Genomic DNA, 16,249 nt, shown 5'->3' on the forward strand with positions numbered 1-16,249 from the left:
TATTGCTTCTAGAGCGAAAGACAAACTCCTCTTTTCCCATACTGTAACTCGCCAAAATCGACAGTATTGAATATACAGTTAATTCAGCTATTCAATACAGGTCTAATATTTACGCATCACCCTGTACGTACTTCCCACGAGTTACAAACCCACTTGCTAGTCCTTACTTGTTTTGGGAGGCTGCTGGAGATCCGACTCTCATCTTCGTTTGAGGGTTAATAATCTCTAAAGCCTTTTTAATCCTTGGGGTCGACACACGTGGAGAGTTGGTGCCGGCACCGGAAGAACTGCTCTGCTGATGAATGTTATGTTGTGGTAGTTCTTGACTTGGTGAAAAGGATGTTGATGTGTAAGGGTTAAACTTTTTAACATTAGGACTGTGAACACCGTGGTCAACAATCTCTGGGCAAAACTCCAAATCATCTTCAATATCAAAGGATTTTGACAAATAATATCTTAATCTGGGGTTGTGGAATGAATATGTTGATGATGTGTTAGAAACATTAGAACCAAAAAGTGAAGATGAGCCAGTGCTGGACAATGAGCTCGACAAACTATTGCTAGCCGAGCCGGGTGGTGTGAGGTATGCCAAGTTGTTCAAAGGTGAAGTATTATTAGCTGAGGAAGTATTTGTTGAAGCTGTGTTGTTACTACCCATTCCAATACTGTTTGGTTGGGCACTTCCCATGCTTGGTGAATGTTGGTAATACTTATTATACGTATATTGACTTGCCATAACGTGGGTTTCGTAGTTGTATAATGTTCTCTAATTTCTAATTTTATATGTGCATTAATGGATTATATGGGACGTCAACTTTGTTCTCGTTCAGTCAAGTCTCGTTTTGTTTAGTTCGCTTGTTGAATTATTCTGTTTTCAGAATGCAAATGAGATCGAGGTGAGTTTTCAATATAAAGATGTTAATTTGAGAAGGATGTATCTTTCAATCAAAATGGTTTGAGGAAAATGACGTTCAACAAAATCGCAAGTTTTGTGAATTTCTTTTTTTTTTATATTTCTTTTTTCTTTGTGCTGTTGAGAGAAATTGTTTATCAGTGCACGACCGCATTTTTCACCAACACAACACAAAAATGCTTTGTTTGTTTACCTTTACCCCAGTTGGAGAACATTACTGAAAGCGGGCAAAGGCTCAAACACCTCGTAAGGTTGGATCAACCAATCTATAGAAAGCGAAATTAGTAAACTTCGATGTCAATGAAAGCTTTCCATGCAAGTTAGTTGCGTGAAAATTGGATGCAAGAAAACCAGCATCTGATGTGGTCATTAATTTGCCACATACGCACGACCACGTTTGAAAAAGTTTTTCCGTGTTGCAACATTACATCAACAGGGAAGGGAAGCAAAATGGAAATTGTGAACTTAACTGCCCCACATGGGACCTTAACAACTTCATGACTTTGATGTGGCCAAACGTATAACTGGAATTTATCACAATTGGTATTCGTTTCTATGATTCTTGGGGTGTATAGAATAAAAGGGGTTAGTACATTTCATTGTATGCGCTACCTAACACGTTTATGAAACGCTTCTGTTTTTGCATGAACTTCTTTTGTCTTTTAACCTTACAAAGATTGATTGGTTTCTATTCACATAATTTGCTGTGTTTATGAACGCAGGAGTGTAGGATGCGTTGATGTTGCAGTAAACCGATCTAGAAAGATTTTGCCGTTATTTTCGGGCAAATACTTGGTAAAATGTTGTAGTCTCAAACACTGCTGTTCAAGAACATATCACGAATTACATTTAACGTAGTATTCTTCCAACCGTTAAGCATTTCGTTGTATCATATCTGTTTAGAATGTAATCAGCTAGTTTATGCTTCATGTAGGTATGTTGCGCAGCCCGTGTTCATACCACAATCGTTTGCTTCATCCTTCGGATGATGGTTTCTATTACAATTGGAGCTGTTCCAGATATATGAGGCCAAGGTAAACACTCCCTTGAGGCAAAGCTTTCGTTATCTTCTTATACGACAATACGCAGTTTGTAACACACATTCAACGCTACCACTCAAAATCTATTGTCTAAACCTAGTTAGGAAATTCATGATGAAACAGAATAATATCCATCTGTTGAATGTCGACTTATGCAACTTGCCACAATGAGGGGTCATGGCAGAAAGACAGTGAAATACAGAACTGATGGAGTATCAACATTCCTTGGTATATACCATAGGATCATATGGGCTTCTTTTCTACTACAGAGCTTGCATCAACATTTAAAAAGCCCTTGTATGCACTGCATAGGTCATACAAATATGTTAAGTTGGAAAATGGTTTAAGAACGCTACTCATATCCGACCCCGAATGCAGAGCAACTGCCGCTGCTGTATGTGTTGGTGCAGGTTCGCATAGTGACCTCGATGAACTACCTGGATTAGCTCACTTTTGTGAGCATATGCTTTTCATGGGAACGAACGAATTTCCCAACCCTCTGGACTTTTGGACGAAGTTGACTTCCATGGGGGGCAATACAAATGCGTATACAATGGGCGACTACACATGCGTTCACTTTGAAGTCTCAATGTTCGATACATTAGTTGGTGAAGAGTTGGGATTAAATTATTTGATGAAGAACTTTAGCTCCTTCTTTAGAAAGCCAATGTTTGTAGAGACTTATATGAATATGGAAGTTAAAAGTATTGATGACGAACATCAGGGTAATATTGTTAATGATGAAAAAATTTTATATCATGGATTAAGACTACTCAGTAGCGAGGAGCACCCATTTCATAGATTCGGTACTGGTACTAAAGCTACGCTAAGCTCGAAATCTACTCGGGAATACATGATTGAGTACTATGAGAACAATTTTGTATCGGAAAACATGGTTTTGGTTCTAATATGCCCGCTATCTTCGAACCAGTTGCAGAAGTTGGCGGTGACCAATTTTGCGAGCATACCCAAGTCGGAGGGGTTGTCACAGAAGTCTTCAAGTAAGAAGAGACGAAGCAAGACAGGGTCAAGACGATTTATTACTACATCCATTCCAAGCCTGATCTCGCGAGATGTGACATCAAAGATTTTTCCAACTGAAGTCACAGGAAGATTATTACACATCAAGAGCGAGAAAGCTTCTAATGTGAGATTATTTTTGCCCATATACAATTTTGAAAACTCTTTTTATGAAAGTGTGTGGTGCTCACTATTAGGGGATGAATCCTTAGGATCTTTATGCGATTATTTAAAGAGAGTTAAGAAGTGCGTTTCTTCAATGTACGTTTACACTCAGAGGTTATCAAAAGAAAATAAGATTCTAGTGGTTGATCTTGAAATTTTAAAGATTTTTAATTTGAATCTGTTGATTCAGACAATTTGGAGTTTTATTGACCAAATTTTGGACCCAACATTGACCGACTTAACCACTGTGTTGCACGAGTATTCCCGAGTATTCGAATATCAAGCATATTTTTCCACGAGTGATAGATCTACTGTTATGGATGAAGCTGCAAATTACGCTTTAAGTCTTATGGAAAACAGGGTTCAAGATCTAGAGTATTTGGTTACGGGAGATTCCTTTATATTCCACGGGGACATACAGCATTTTTCAATCAAGACAAGGGAAGTTTTCAACATGCTGAGCTTGAATGTTATAATACTATGCAATGATGCTAATTGGGATTGGTCACTCAACAATCTTTCGAAAGACCCTTATTATCACTTCCAGTACGCCATCACCAATTTAAACTATGCACGCACTAAAGAATCAATTCCTCGGTTCTTCATCCTTAAACAGAATCCATTTATTGCCATGACCCATAATGGGCTAGATTATCAATTGAACTCGTCACATTACACAATGCCATATGCATTAGAAGCAAATAATTTGGTACCAAATTTGATCGACTTTTCAATGTATCACGAAATTTGGCATTCACAATGTTCATCATTCAATGTGGTGACCTCATTTCAAATTTGCTTTTCCAGCATTCCCAATAAACCTTCAAGTTTGGTAGCAATTGAGATAATTGTAGAATATATTGGAGAACATTTAAGGACGTCATTCTACCAAGCTGAGTTGGCATTGTTTTCTTGGGGTATTTTTTCAAATTTAGTTACAACTCCTTCTTTGACTTTCGAAATTCGGGGACCCATCAATGGATTCCTATACTTTTTGAAGGAGTTTATCGTAAGGGTGAAAAATTTAATATTGACATTCAATCTTGATTACAAAAAATTCGTGGCGATGAAGTTGCAATTGCGCCAAAACTATGATGATTTGCAACATGGTGAAACAAATACAACTGTTGTGGCAGTGTCAATGATGGCTTTAGAACAAGATATAGCAAGCATTGAGGAGAGACTTGAAGCGATAGAACTTTTGGAGACTAGCAATTTAGTGCATATATGCGACTTGATTCTTAAAGATTACAAGTATGCTGGTATTCTTGTTACTGGTGGTGACAAACAATTTGCAGCTGAAGTTTGCAAGGTGATCAACATATTGACGTCACACGAAAGAATCTATTTAACTAAATCTATGTTTAATTTTACATCTAGTGTGACATTGAGAAACGGAAGAAATTACGATTTGATGTTAGAAAATTCCTCTTCGGAAGATCCTACTGACGTTATATACTACTATATCCAACTATGTCCTAGACAAGATGAGAGGAGAATCGTTGCCAAATTTTTGGCTTATCACATGAACCAAACTGTTCGACACCAACTACGTACTAGAAGACAACTTGGTTACTTGATTTTAAGTGGTATAAGAATTAACAAACTGACAATCGGTCTATATATACTTCTCAATAGTGCCTCCTATAATTGTTCAAAAATATTACTCGAAATTGAGCAAGCCTTGTTTGAGTGGGAGATGCAAGTGCTAACCATGACAAATGATCAATTTCAAGAGCTATATGAATTGTTTATGAAAAAGCAGGATCGAGAGAAACCCGACACATTACCCTCAAACATCTCAGCAGCAACCAAGCCAACCAAACAGAGTGACAACTATACAGCCCAGAAACAGCATTCTGCAAACTTTGAAAGTATCATGACTAAAAACTATGACTTTGGACGCTATGAGGATTTTAATTACGCGAATAATACCGATTTCAAACTAGAAGACGTCGTAAACCTCTTTAGGGAAAGAATCTCAATCAAGTCTACACAACGAGCAACACTATCAATTCTTGTGTCATCTAAAAAGGGAAAGATGAAGAGAAATCTTGAGGCGAACAAAAAGATTGTGCAGTCATTATTATCTGACCGAGGGTATCAGTTGACATCGTTACAGTTAACTAGCTTGCTTCACGAATCAAACAATAATGTTTCGATAGTTATACAAAAGTTGAGAAATTTAGGATACAAAATTTCAACAAAGCAGGGCCACAGACTTCACAAAGTCTTATGGACGATAAAGAACTTCAAAGAAAACAACTTGATAAAGCTAGAGCGTATGCAACAAATCTGCGTAGCCAGATATGGCAAAGCATATCAGACTAATCAAGTAGTCTTACCTCACTTGAGAGTGAGAAATGTTGATGAAATTCATACCGAGGCTAAATTCATCAATCAGAATAAACATGTAAGTCGGTCACAGGGAATTTACGATCATGAAAACGAGGATACATATGATTTGAATTCGTTGATGTAGAATGTTAACAGTTGATATTTTATACCGGTCAGAGGTTCCGCAAATGAGGTCGCTTTGTTAATACCCGTTTTCTAATACAGTAGAGAACTTGAAGTAGTATGATATTTATCTAGTACGTATATTCATCCATATGGGCTGGAATAGCTTTGTTCAGAAAAGTGGAGAAACTTTTTGTGTAACATCGCTTCTGGTGCCGTGAAACGAAATGGAATTTACAAAATTTCCCACCATAACTCTAATGTTGTATACATGACAATGACGGTAGACGAAAAACCAGTATCTGTATCACTTGAAGACCTTCAAACAGGCATTGATAATGAAACCTTAACAAAAGCTTTCGGGCCTAATTCACTAGGAATTGTCATAGTTCGAGATTTACCACCGGAGTTCCAAAGTCTAAGGCAAAAAGTGCTCACAAGTGCATCAATTTTGGCAAATCTAGACCAAGAGGAGCTCGCGAAACTTGAATGTAAAGAGGCGATGTGGTTGGTAGGGTGGTCACGCGGTAGGGAGAAATTAGCAAAGTCATCGTTACCAGATTTCAAAAAAGGATCATTTTACATGAATTGTGCATTCCATAAGGACCCAAAATTGGAGGGTCCCGAGTCAAAATTGATTGAGAAATATCCAGACTATAAGCCCTACACGGCCTCTAATATTTGGCCAAGAAACAATAATCTTAAAGATTTCCAACATGATTGTAAGGCATTGTGCTCGTTAATCATCGAGGTTGCTGGAACAGTCGCAAAAGCCTGTGACAAGTACATCAAAAGCATTTATGATGATTATGATCAGAGCTACTTACAACGGATTGTTGAGAAATCTACGTGTACCAAGGCACGGTTGTTACATTACTTTCCCAAGATAGAAAAAGACACCAATGAGTCGATTGACGATTGGTGTAGTGAACATCTTGATCACTCCTGTTTAACTGGGCTAACATCGGCATTGTTCATTGATGAATCGAAAGGGTTGACTCACGCATTAGATACATCTCCAGATCTGCGAGCAGGTTTGTATATAAAGAATAGAAATAATGAAATTGTCAAGGTGAGTATCCCCCCTGATTGTTTAGCGTTTCAATCGGGTTCAGCATTGCAAGAAATCTCCAAAGGTAGATTCAAGGCCGTGCTGCATTATGTCAGAGAGACTGAGATGCCAAACATTGCTCGAAACACTTTGGCTGTTTTTTGCCAGCCAGATTTGGATGACATGATTAACGAGGAGGAAGATTTTGCAAGGTATTCAGATAGGATATTAAGAGGTAATCATTAAATAGGCATATATATAGGAGACATACAAACGTTTCTATCAAAAAGAATCGTTGGTAGCGTTCATCACATCGTAAATCACCACAACCACATTTCTTTAGAACCGATGCAATACAACGAAATACCAGTCATCAACGACAAGCCAATTCCTGAAGAGGATGAGCTTGTACGTAAGCAGCTAAAGGAGTTGGGGCAACCTGTATTCATCAATGGGGAAGATGATCATGATCGACGAGAAAGATTAGCCAATTTAGTTAATGGAGGTGCCTTGCAATCAGACGATGCACAAAGCGAAGATGAAGAGAAAGAAGAGGAAGAGGAGGAAGAGGTATTCTATACACCGGGATCAGCAGAACTATATGATGTGAGATGTCAGATTCTCGATCAATCTTTGGTCAAAGCATCACAACGGATCCAACAACAAAGACAAGTGCTACAAAATAACCCTGAGTTTACTACATTTTTAAAGAAAAGGCGAACGATAAATTCAAAGTTAGCTGACATTGAACTATACGGATCCCAGGTTATCCACGGAAATACAAGAGCCATATCCAGCGTGAGGTACTCTTCAAGTGGAGACTTAATTGCATGTGGAACATGGAATGGATCAGTACATGTCTTAAACTCAAACGACTTGAATCCCGCTGTAAAGTTGCTAAATGGACAACACACAGAAAAAGTTGGCAGTGCAGATTGGCAGGTAAATGATACTACTTTAATCACAGGAGGGAGCGAGGGCAGCATCAATGTGTGGAATATTACAGATTCGGACGAGATAATTAAACCTGAACTTTCAATCAAAGAGGCACATTTGAATAGAATAACCAACACTTTATTTCATCCGATTAATAACTTTGCAATCTCAACTTCATTTGATCAAACATGGAAGTTGTGGGATATAAAGAAAGAGGCTGAGTTATATCAACAAGAGGGTCACTCGAAGGAAGTATACAGTGGTGCAGTCCATCCAGATGGGTCCCTTTTTCTTTCAGGCGGATTGGATGGTATTATTTACGTTTGGGATTTGAGATCGGGAAGGGCACTCATGCCGCTTCAAAAGCATATACAGGGAGTTTACAGTCTCGATTGGTCTCCAAATGGATATCATTTTGCTAGTGGATCTGGGGATTGTTCGGTGAAAATTTGGGATATGCGGAAATTAGACCATTCTGGTGATGAGATATTTTCAATACCGGCGCATACAAAACTAGTTAGCGATGTGAGGTTTCATTGTGGTAAGGTCGGGGTAAATGAGGATGGAAATGGCGTCATTGGCTCGTTTTTGGTTAGTAGCTCTTACGACGGGAGCGTAAAGGTCTGGTCGGCAGATAATTGGATTTTAGTTAATACATTGAAAGGGCATAATGAGAAGGTGATGAGCTGTGATGTTACTAGTGATGAAAATAGTGGAGTCAGAGTTGTAAGTAGTGGCTGGGACCGCACAGTGAAGCTATGGCAATAGTATAGAACCTACAGGAGATAGTTTGTGGGATGATCATCTATTAATCGTATATACATTTTCGTAATTTGAAACCCTAACCAAGCGCGATATCACGAGGAAAACAAATTTCTTTCCAATACCAGACAAAGACCAGTGTCTACATAAACAATCATGAATTTGCTACGGATATTGGACAGCACACCCGAGCCACCTATAATAGAGTTGGAACTCAGTGAGACAAACAATAGTGGAGATTATCATTTGGGCACACCAATGTATGAATACCAGAAAGAATTAACTGACCAGATTATTTCCCTCCATTATCCAGATATACTAAAGTTTTGTGAAACCAACGACCAAAAGGACATTATACTCAAGTCAGTTGAGACATGTGTTGAAAACTGTATGCTTGTGTGCACCCATCCGTATTTATTGATCAGTCATTATATGCCAAAAAACTTGGCTGTCAAAGATATGCCTGCAAAATTAGCAGAGACGAGTGGAAAGTTTAATGTGTTGAAAGATTTGTTGAATGTTATCATTCTGAACAAGGCGTCTAATGTGAAGTCCGTGGGTCTCGTAATGAGCAACAATGTTAAACTTTTTGATTTGATCGAAGCTTTGATCATGGTATGCTCTGGCAACAAAACCGTTAAACGATATGTTGGAAACAACATCCAACGAGAATCGAAAAAGGCAGTGAAGAATGGAAATGGAAGTAATGGAAGTACCCCAAACGGACATGGAGATGCCTCCAAAACCTTGACGCAGATCCATCTTATACCTGCTGATGGGAATATTCAAAGAGATCAAGCCATTTTTGATGCTTCCAGATTTGATGTTCTAGTTACTATCGATGGTAATGTCAATACGGAAACAGAATTCTACCAATTTTTGAAGACAATGAACCATTCCCCTGGTGAGAAACCAGCAGTTACCATTAGATTGGCTCCTTTTAAGACAATCGAGCACATAAAATTGTACTACCTGAAAGCAGTGAATGAAGATGATTATTTGTATAAGCTTATTTCGTCAGTAGTGTGTTTGAGAGATTTCATAGGAAACATACCCCCAGACATTTTCCCAATATATCATCAAAAGCTTACATATTTGGGACCAAACTTTTTCGACCATGTATTTGGCGACAATGTGAGCACATACCCTCCATGGCCCTTACCCACACTTCCCATCATTCAAAAGTATACCCCAATAGATGTGGAAAGATCATTATTGACAGAGGCTCATTTTCATTACACCCCTTATGGGTTGCAACCATTTGTGGAGGAAAAAGTGACCCCCACATACTATCAAACAAAACGTTTACAACTGGATTATATTGCCAACCCATTAAAAAATTCTTATGATGAGTTGATTGGAATAACTAGTGCAACGGAGAGACAGGATATGACTATATTAACTCACAAATCACTACTCCAGTTGAATGCTGCATGTAGGGATCTAAGAAGAGCAAAAGACGAACTTGAGTCGTATAACCAGTATGATTCTAAAGAGGTTCAGAATAAAGTTGGAAGAAGAGAAAAAGAAAAGAGGCTTGCGGTTTCAAAAATATTTGACGATTTAGATCACTCACAGCAAAGGATAGACAGTGGTAATAAGTGGTACATTAAAAAACAAGAACAAATAGATCAATTGAAGATCGCCATTAAAGAGAAAGAAGACGAGATTGCCAATTTTCACGATAAGGTTGATTCACCAGAAAAGGTATCATATGTAAGTAATCAATTAGAGATATGGAAGCTCGAGAGGCAAATAAAACAGTTAATTGCCCGAATTCAATCGAAAGATGACGAAAGAAACTTTACTAATAAGGAATATGAAAACTCATTAAATGCGGTAAAAGAGGCCAAGCAAGAACAATCATTGCTAAATGAGCAGATCCAATATGCAAAAAGGAAGTATGATGAGTATGAACAGGATCAAGAAACAAAGAGACAAAATTTTGAAGTTGACCATCAAGCTCTCCTCAATGAAATCAAGAGTTTGGAATTCTCAAATGAACAACTAGAGATGAAACTCGGAAATGCTTTCAAGTTTTTAAAAGACACTTCGCATTTCAAAAAGCGTAAAGTGCGAACCAATACGCCGAGCAAGTAGATAAAGTACTTATACAAATATAATTACATACTATAAATTGGCATTACCGCTTTCATAGCATCCAATATAACAACATTATTCATGGGCGAATAATTCTTGCTCAAGAAGCGAATAACCTCTTGAGCCAATGTCCCCCCCAATATAGCGGCTGTTGGCGAAAACTCAGTGTATGCTTGTTGACTCAACTTGTGAATATATTCTTCTGAAAATGATGTCATGGGTAGATTTAATGTTTTATAAGTTTCTTCTACTCTCTTTCGTAATTGGTGTACATCTACAACATCGCTAGGATTCAGAGGACGAGGAATATCGAACAAAGCAAAAATGATTGGCAATACGGTGCATTTCTGTAATTCTCTCCGGCTTGAGTATTTGGGTATCTCCTGTGAACGAAATATTGATTTGAGTGGGGAAAACACATCCTTGATGGTAACTACGTCAACCTTTTTCTGTGGATCAGGCTTACTAGCAGTCATCTTTTTATTTCTTGATAAATCAACATTAACTTTTCTAGGAACTGAACTTTGATTGTATTCATTGTAAGATGTATGCTCGATAAGGTCAACTAGTATGTAGCCAAAAAATCCGTGCATGCCACTAACATGGAGTGGAATGTTGAAATTTCTTGTAATTTCATTGAGTTGAATGATTTGATCCTTGGTAATTTCTGTGGCAACTATGAAATCAAATTTTTTGAAATAATCTGGATCAGCAAGAGCATCATCCAATGAAGAAGTGTTGATACTCAAATCGACCTTGGTGTTCAATTCTTTGATTTTGTCAACGACCAATGGCAATTTCAATTTTCCCACTGTAGAGTCATCATTTGGTAAAAAGAATTGGGCTGTAAAATCCTCTTCCTTGACTACGGAATCGTCTAATATCTCTATTGAGTTTAGCCCACCCAATACCAAATTCTTGACACATTCAGTGCCTGCAGCACCAAGGTTTATGACCAAGATTTTCGTTGATCGAAGTCTCAACTGAGTTGCCATACCCCATAATCTGATCTGTCTATCGTACAACGCAATTTCATCTGTCATGGAGTTAGTAAATGAATGTCATAAGTGATCTAGGCTATTATTTGTACGAACCTGCTGTAAGTCCTGTTTCAGTTGTCATATTGCTTGAGGAGTGGGAAAGTAATATTTTGTACTTGAAAAATATTTGGCAAAAACGCGTTCATTAAATACAAAAATCGTACTGGAGTTTGAAATCCTAATTTAAACAGAGTACTATATACCTATAATTCTTGATCCTAGCAACTTCCGATGGAGATCAATAGACAAGACTAGACATTGAGTGTTGTGAAGTCCTTGATCACAAAGTTTTTCATAATATAAAAGATACATTGGCATATACCTATCCACAAACAATTTAATCTGCTCATCACTCATTCCTTGGCCTTTTAAAGCAATCAATGCATGTTCCTGTTCTATTCTCCACTTGTAAACATTCTCAATTGTATCAGTTTGTAATATAACAAAATGTGAAAATATTTTCCATATAGGGACATATTTTGAAAGCTGGTTGTTAATATCCTGTATTTGGTAAAGTCTATATCGTTGTAGAATTGAGTCTACTGGGCTCGTTAGATACTTTATATTGACCAATTCCTCATTCAATGGCATGAATCCATTGAACCAGCCTTCACAAATAACGACATCCGCGGGTTCATTAAGAATATTGGCACCAGTACTCAGACGGTCTCCTAAGCCTCCGAATGCAGATTTATCATAGAAAGGAAGCCTTACCGGTACCCACTGCTTTTTATAGTTCTCACACATTTGGTGAAGCACATTTTGTAGTAAGTTTAAATCATGAGTTCCTGGTAAACCTCTACCAATAAGTAGCTTATTTTCATCCTTTATAGCTTGCTGTGTCACTCTTTCTTGGTCTGAATGTGTTAGATAAAAGTCATCAATCAGGAATTGGGTGAATTTCAAGTTGGGGTAACTGTTTTGTAAAGTCTGAGTCAAGTATGATGCCAAATAGGTTTTGCCTGATCCTTGAGGGCCACTGATACCCACAGTCAATGGCTTGAGAGCTCCTTCAAAATCATAAGAGTCGATAGCTTTTGATACAAATTTAATGGATGCGTCGAGGGTGGTTGTCATTCTTTACACGTTTGGAAACAGTCTATTTTAAAGCGCGATTGGTAGCAATTTCCCCAATCTAGAACCCCCAACAAAGATAGAGTCTTTCATGTAAGTCTTCGCAATTATATTCAAATAGACTCTACAGTAAGGTGAATCACAGTTCATAGATCAAGTTGGCTTCTATATTCAACACCTATAAAGCTTTCAACTCCTTCAACTTTTCTATTAATTGGTCAACGCTTTCAACCTTGACACCAGCTTGTCTTGCCGGTGGTTCTTCAACCTTCACCACTTCTAACCTATTGTCAATTGAATCAAGACCCAAGTCCTTCAATTTCAATTTTTCCAATGGTTTCTTTTTAGCTTTCATTATATTTGGTAAACTAGCATACCTTGGTTCATTCAACCTCAAGTCTACTGTGACCACCATTGGCAATTTAGCTTTCAACACATCAGCACCACCGTCAATCTCTCTTGTCACAAAAACTTCATCTCCTTTTACTTCCACTTTCGAAGCATTCGTAGCTTGTGGCCAATTCAATAACCCGGCAAGCATTTGTCCCGTTTGATTTGAATCATCGTCTATGGCTTGCTTTCCCAATACCACCAAGTTTGATTTTTTATCCTCCACTACTTTCTTCAACAACTTGGCCACTTGTAATGGCTCAACCGTCTCTTCACCCACGTCAATCAATGTTGAAGTGTCGGCTCCTTTAGCCAATGCAGTTCTCAATATATCTTGTGCTTTAGTTGGTCCGATTGATACAGCATGTATGTTTTCAACTAACTCAGGTGTCTTTTCCTTAAGACGAATGGATTCTTCTAAAGCAATATCACAAAATGGATTTATACTGAATTTGACGCCCTTAGTCTCGACTCCTGTGTTTGTTTTGTTAATTCTGGGCTTAATTGCATAGTCAATAACCCTTTTCAAGGGGACAAGGATCTTCAACTTGTTGGACATTGTGGTTGATGGCGTGGTGGATGAATAGGTTGAGATTTTCCCAATTTTTCACAAACTTTTTGAATAAAATCTCAAAAGCGCACCGATGTAGGGATTTGTTAAGAGGTAGCGCTACAAGTTAGTGCATCATTTTATAGCTATTTAATTACTCTACATTCAATGGAGTCCGGGCTCTCGCCTTCATTCTTTCAATTCTCTTCTTCAATTGCTGAGTTACCTCGGCTGCCCGTTTCCAGTCATCGCCCGCATCAACATCCAATTTCTCTCTATTACTAGATATTGAATGGAACGAACTACGGTTGTAGCCAATTGCACCCTTTCCATCGGATGCCGTTGGCTTGACCAATTGATCCTGTTCAGTAATTGATAATCGATGTACTCCTCTCCTTATATCTGGTTCCCGGTAATTCGTGCCATCAAAAGTTGGCAGTATAGTCTCATGTGCAAAGTATGATTGATTAGACTGTTGCAACTTGTTTATTTCCCTTTCAGCTTCAAGATCTTTAACCTTGTGGTTTACTTTGTCTAATTCGATCTTCAAATTGTTGACCTGTGTATCCTTGTGACTAATAGTTATTGAGCTGGACCGCATTTCGTTCTCAAGTCGTGAATTAAGTGAACTGATTTCTTCTTTCAAGGTTACGTTCTCCGTATTAAGTTCCTGAATTAAGTTTCGATCTTGTTGTTGTTGCGCCTGATATCTCTTTACATCCTGTCTTAATTGTTCCAATTCCTGCTCCATTTTGGGGTCCACGATGTATTCAATTTGAGGGGGGGGAGGTGTACTCTGTACCACAGTCAGTGGGTGTGACAAGTTTACATGATTGCCTGTAAGTGATGCGGAATGTGCCCCTTTCGAAGGACGTAGTGAGGTTGACGTCGGTTTTGACAATGATCTTGATGTCAACCCTTTGCCCAAATTAGATGCCTTTCCATCGTCAGTCCTCTTTGCGGGGGAGCTCGCCTCTCTCTTTGAAGGTATGGTAGAAGAGCTAGCAGTAGAGCTTCTACCTTGTAATGACATCACACGGGATGAAGATGGCTTTTTTGTTGGTATGTCCTGCGATACTGGCGTTGATCTTGCTTGTGAAGATGAGCAGTTCACTGAAACAGACTCATAGAATTTCAAGATCTTGGTTTTTCTATTGTCATCTGTGTTTTCAAGAAATCTATTCAATTCTCTCTCGCCAGTTATTTTCATAAGTGTTCCGATCATTTCAGTAGCTGCTTGTCTAATCGGTTCTTGAGAGTCAGTAAGCAACTTGACACCGACAGCCATAATCGAATCAATTTCAGTTGATTTCGGAGGTTTGGTAGTGTTTGCAAGGCACCGGTGAAGGAAGTTAGCGCAAGCTATCTTGTTCTGAGGCACTTTAAGTTTCATTCCAGCGACAGATTCCTCAAGAATTGGTCCACTAAGCCCAGATATGGTAAACATTGTATCCAAAAATGTATCCAACGCCAAAGCTACAGATGGTTTCTTCTCTTTTGTTCTCTCAATAACTGACCCCAAAATGATCGACTGATATCTTAGCCAATTTTTACCCAATCCCTTAGCAACATAATTTGCACATGTGGCTGCTAATTGAACAACTTGAATGTTTGCATCGCGCATATTTTTGGCAAATATCCTCACAAGTGGAGCGTAATCATCATTATCGATCAACTTTGGCGCCTTCTCTAAAACTGACTGGGCTTCTTCTAAAACTTCAACTCTATCCTTCCACTTTGCTGACGATACTTTAGCTTCAAAATCATTTGGCAACTTGCACAATACTTCTACCGGATCAACAAACTCTAATGGGTCGTAGTTGCTGTCAGGTAACGCTGCGTCGCTCATTTCAACATCATCTTTTTCATTCACCTGTGATACGGAAGCGGCACTTGCTTCTTCCTGTTTAGCAATTTCATCTCTTTGAACCTTTGTGAGTCTCTTTTGCTGTGGTTTTTCAGACTTGACTGCTTCAAATGCCAGAGTTAAATCTTTTTGCTGAACTGGTTTCAAATCAGGAAACAATATAAGCGTCAATGAATCTCCCATCCACTTGTACAACTCGACTGCCAATTTAGTTGTTTCAGCTCTAACATTTCTATCAGCATGAGCAAACAATTTACCTAATGACGGAATAACTATCTTTGGAGAAACGATTTTGCATCCGAAATTTTCATAAATTGCAGCCAACACTGTCACACAACCAGCGACCAACTTGGGAAGCCTATTACCAAGGAATGGAATAATCTCTTCAATGATCAAGTCCGGATTATCAATGTATTCGACTATAACCATTATACTCTCAATGGCGCTATCTTTCGTACCTTTTCTTGACGATGATAATCCTTTCTCACAAATTGGTTGTACAATACCAATGGTTTTGACAAGACGACTGACGACAGGCGCGTTTCCTCCAAATGTCAAATAGTTGATGAAGGTCTTGTATCCAGCTTCTTGTGCTACAACATTTGAGTCAGTTAAAATCCTTTTGAATAAATCTGGTGACTGACTAGTAAACACAGTATCCTGATCATTACGCGACGATTCAAATTGTTTTGAAAGTTCCTCGTATGCGCTTAGACGAGCTTTCCATACTTTATGGTCCAATCTCTCTTCAAGTGGTAGAGTTGTGTAATCCACTTCTTCTGCCATATTTGTGGGTCGATTGTTTATGATATGGAATGTAGTAAATAATTTTTGGAATGTTTATGTTTTCGTTATTGAATGCACACTTTGTTGATTTTGTG

General features: G+C 38.3%; 9 protein-coding genes across 9 annotated transcripts; 4 read left to right on the plus strand and 5 right to left on the minus strand. All coding sequences in view use genetic code 12, as the record gives it.

Annotated features, from left to right (window-relative positions):
• Positions 1 to 163: 163 nt before the first annotated feature.
• On the minus strand, positions 164 to 736 carry CORT_0D01070 (hypothetical protein; the record flags this gene model as incomplete). The annotated part of the gene is made up of 1 exon (XM_003869043.1): positions 164 to 736. The coding sequence occupies one exon, from the start codon at positions 734 to 736 to the stop codon at positions 164 to 166; it is 573 nt and encodes a 190-aa protein (XP_003869092.1).
• A 1,464-nt stretch (positions 737 to 2,200) lies between these two features.
• Positions 2,201 to 5,620, plus strand: CORT_0D01080 (Axl1 endoprotease; the record flags this gene model as incomplete). Its single annotated transcript, XM_003869044.1, has 1 exon — positions 2,201 to 5,620. The coding sequence occupies one exon, from the start codon at positions 2,201 to 2,203 to the stop codon at positions 5,618 to 5,620; it is 3,420 nt and encodes a 1,139-aa protein (XP_003869093.1).
• A 249-nt stretch (positions 5,621 to 5,869) lies between these two features.
• CORT_0D01090 (hypothetical protein) lies at positions 5,870 to 6,895 on the plus strand (the record flags this gene model as incomplete). Its single annotated transcript, XM_003869045.1, has 1 exon — positions 5,870 to 6,895. The coding sequence occupies one exon, from the start codon at positions 5,870 to 5,872 to the stop codon at positions 6,893 to 6,895; it is 1,026 nt and encodes a 341-aa protein (XP_003869094.1).
• A 102-nt stretch (positions 6,896 to 6,997) lies between these two features.
• CORT_0D01100 (Prp4 protein) lies at positions 6,998 to 8,353 on the plus strand (the record flags this gene model as incomplete). The annotated part of the gene is made up of 1 exon (XM_003869046.1): positions 6,998 to 8,353. One exon carries the CDS (start codon positions 6,998 to 7,000, stop codon positions 8,351 to 8,353), a length of 1,356 nt encoding a protein of 451 aa, XP_003869095.1.
• Positions 8,354 to 8,503: 150 nt separating this feature from the next.
• CORT_0D01110 (Hda3 protein) lies at positions 8,504 to 10,447 on the plus strand (the record flags this gene model as incomplete). The annotated part of the gene is made up of 1 exon (XM_003869047.1): positions 8,504 to 10,447. The coding sequence occupies one exon, from the start codon at positions 8,504 to 8,506 to the stop codon at positions 10,445 to 10,447; it is 1,944 nt and encodes a 647-aa protein (XP_003869096.1).
• Positions 10,448 to 10,470: 23 nt separating this feature from the next.
• On the minus strand, positions 10,471 to 11,569 carry CORT_0D01120 (Aos1 protein; the record flags this gene model as incomplete). The annotated part of the gene is made up of 2 exons (XM_003869048.1): positions 10,471 to 11,483; positions 11,542 to 11,569. The coding sequence occupies 2 exons, from the start codon at positions 11,567 to 11,569 to the stop codon at positions 10,471 to 10,473; spliced, it is 1,041 nt and encodes a 346-aa protein (XP_003869097.1).
• A 113-nt stretch (positions 11,570 to 11,682) lies between these two features.
• On the minus strand, positions 11,683 to 12,564 carry CORT_0D01130 (Ygr205w protein; the record flags this gene model as incomplete). The annotated part of the gene is made up of 1 exon (XM_003869049.1): positions 11,683 to 12,564. The coding sequence occupies one exon, from the start codon at positions 12,562 to 12,564 to the stop codon at positions 11,683 to 11,685; it is 882 nt and encodes a 293-aa protein (XP_003869098.1).
• A 175-nt stretch (positions 12,565 to 12,739) lies between these two features.
• CORT_0D01140 (mitochondrial protein) lies at positions 12,740 to 13,510 on the minus strand (the record flags this gene model as incomplete). Its single annotated transcript, XM_003869050.1, has 1 exon — positions 12,740 to 13,510. One exon carries the CDS (start codon positions 13,508 to 13,510, stop codon positions 12,740 to 12,742), a length of 771 nt encoding a protein of 256 aa, XP_003869099.1.
• Positions 13,511 to 13,655: 145 nt separating this feature from the next.
• CORT_0D01150 (hypothetical protein) lies at positions 13,656 to 16,154 on the minus strand (the record flags this gene model as incomplete). The annotated part of the gene is made up of 1 exon (XM_003869051.1): positions 13,656 to 16,154. The coding sequence occupies one exon, from the start codon at positions 16,152 to 16,154 to the stop codon at positions 13,656 to 13,658; it is 2,499 nt and encodes an 832-aa protein (XP_003869100.1).
• Between the last annotated feature and the right edge of the window lie 95 nt (positions 16,155 to 16,249).

Source organism: Candida orthopsilosis, assembly GCF_000315875.1.
Source record: "Candida orthopsilosis Co 90-125, chromosome 4 draft sequence".
Lineage (NCBI taxonomy): Eukaryota > Fungi > Ascomycota > Pichiomycetes > Serinales > Debaryomycetaceae > Lodderomyces > Lodderomyces orthopsilosis.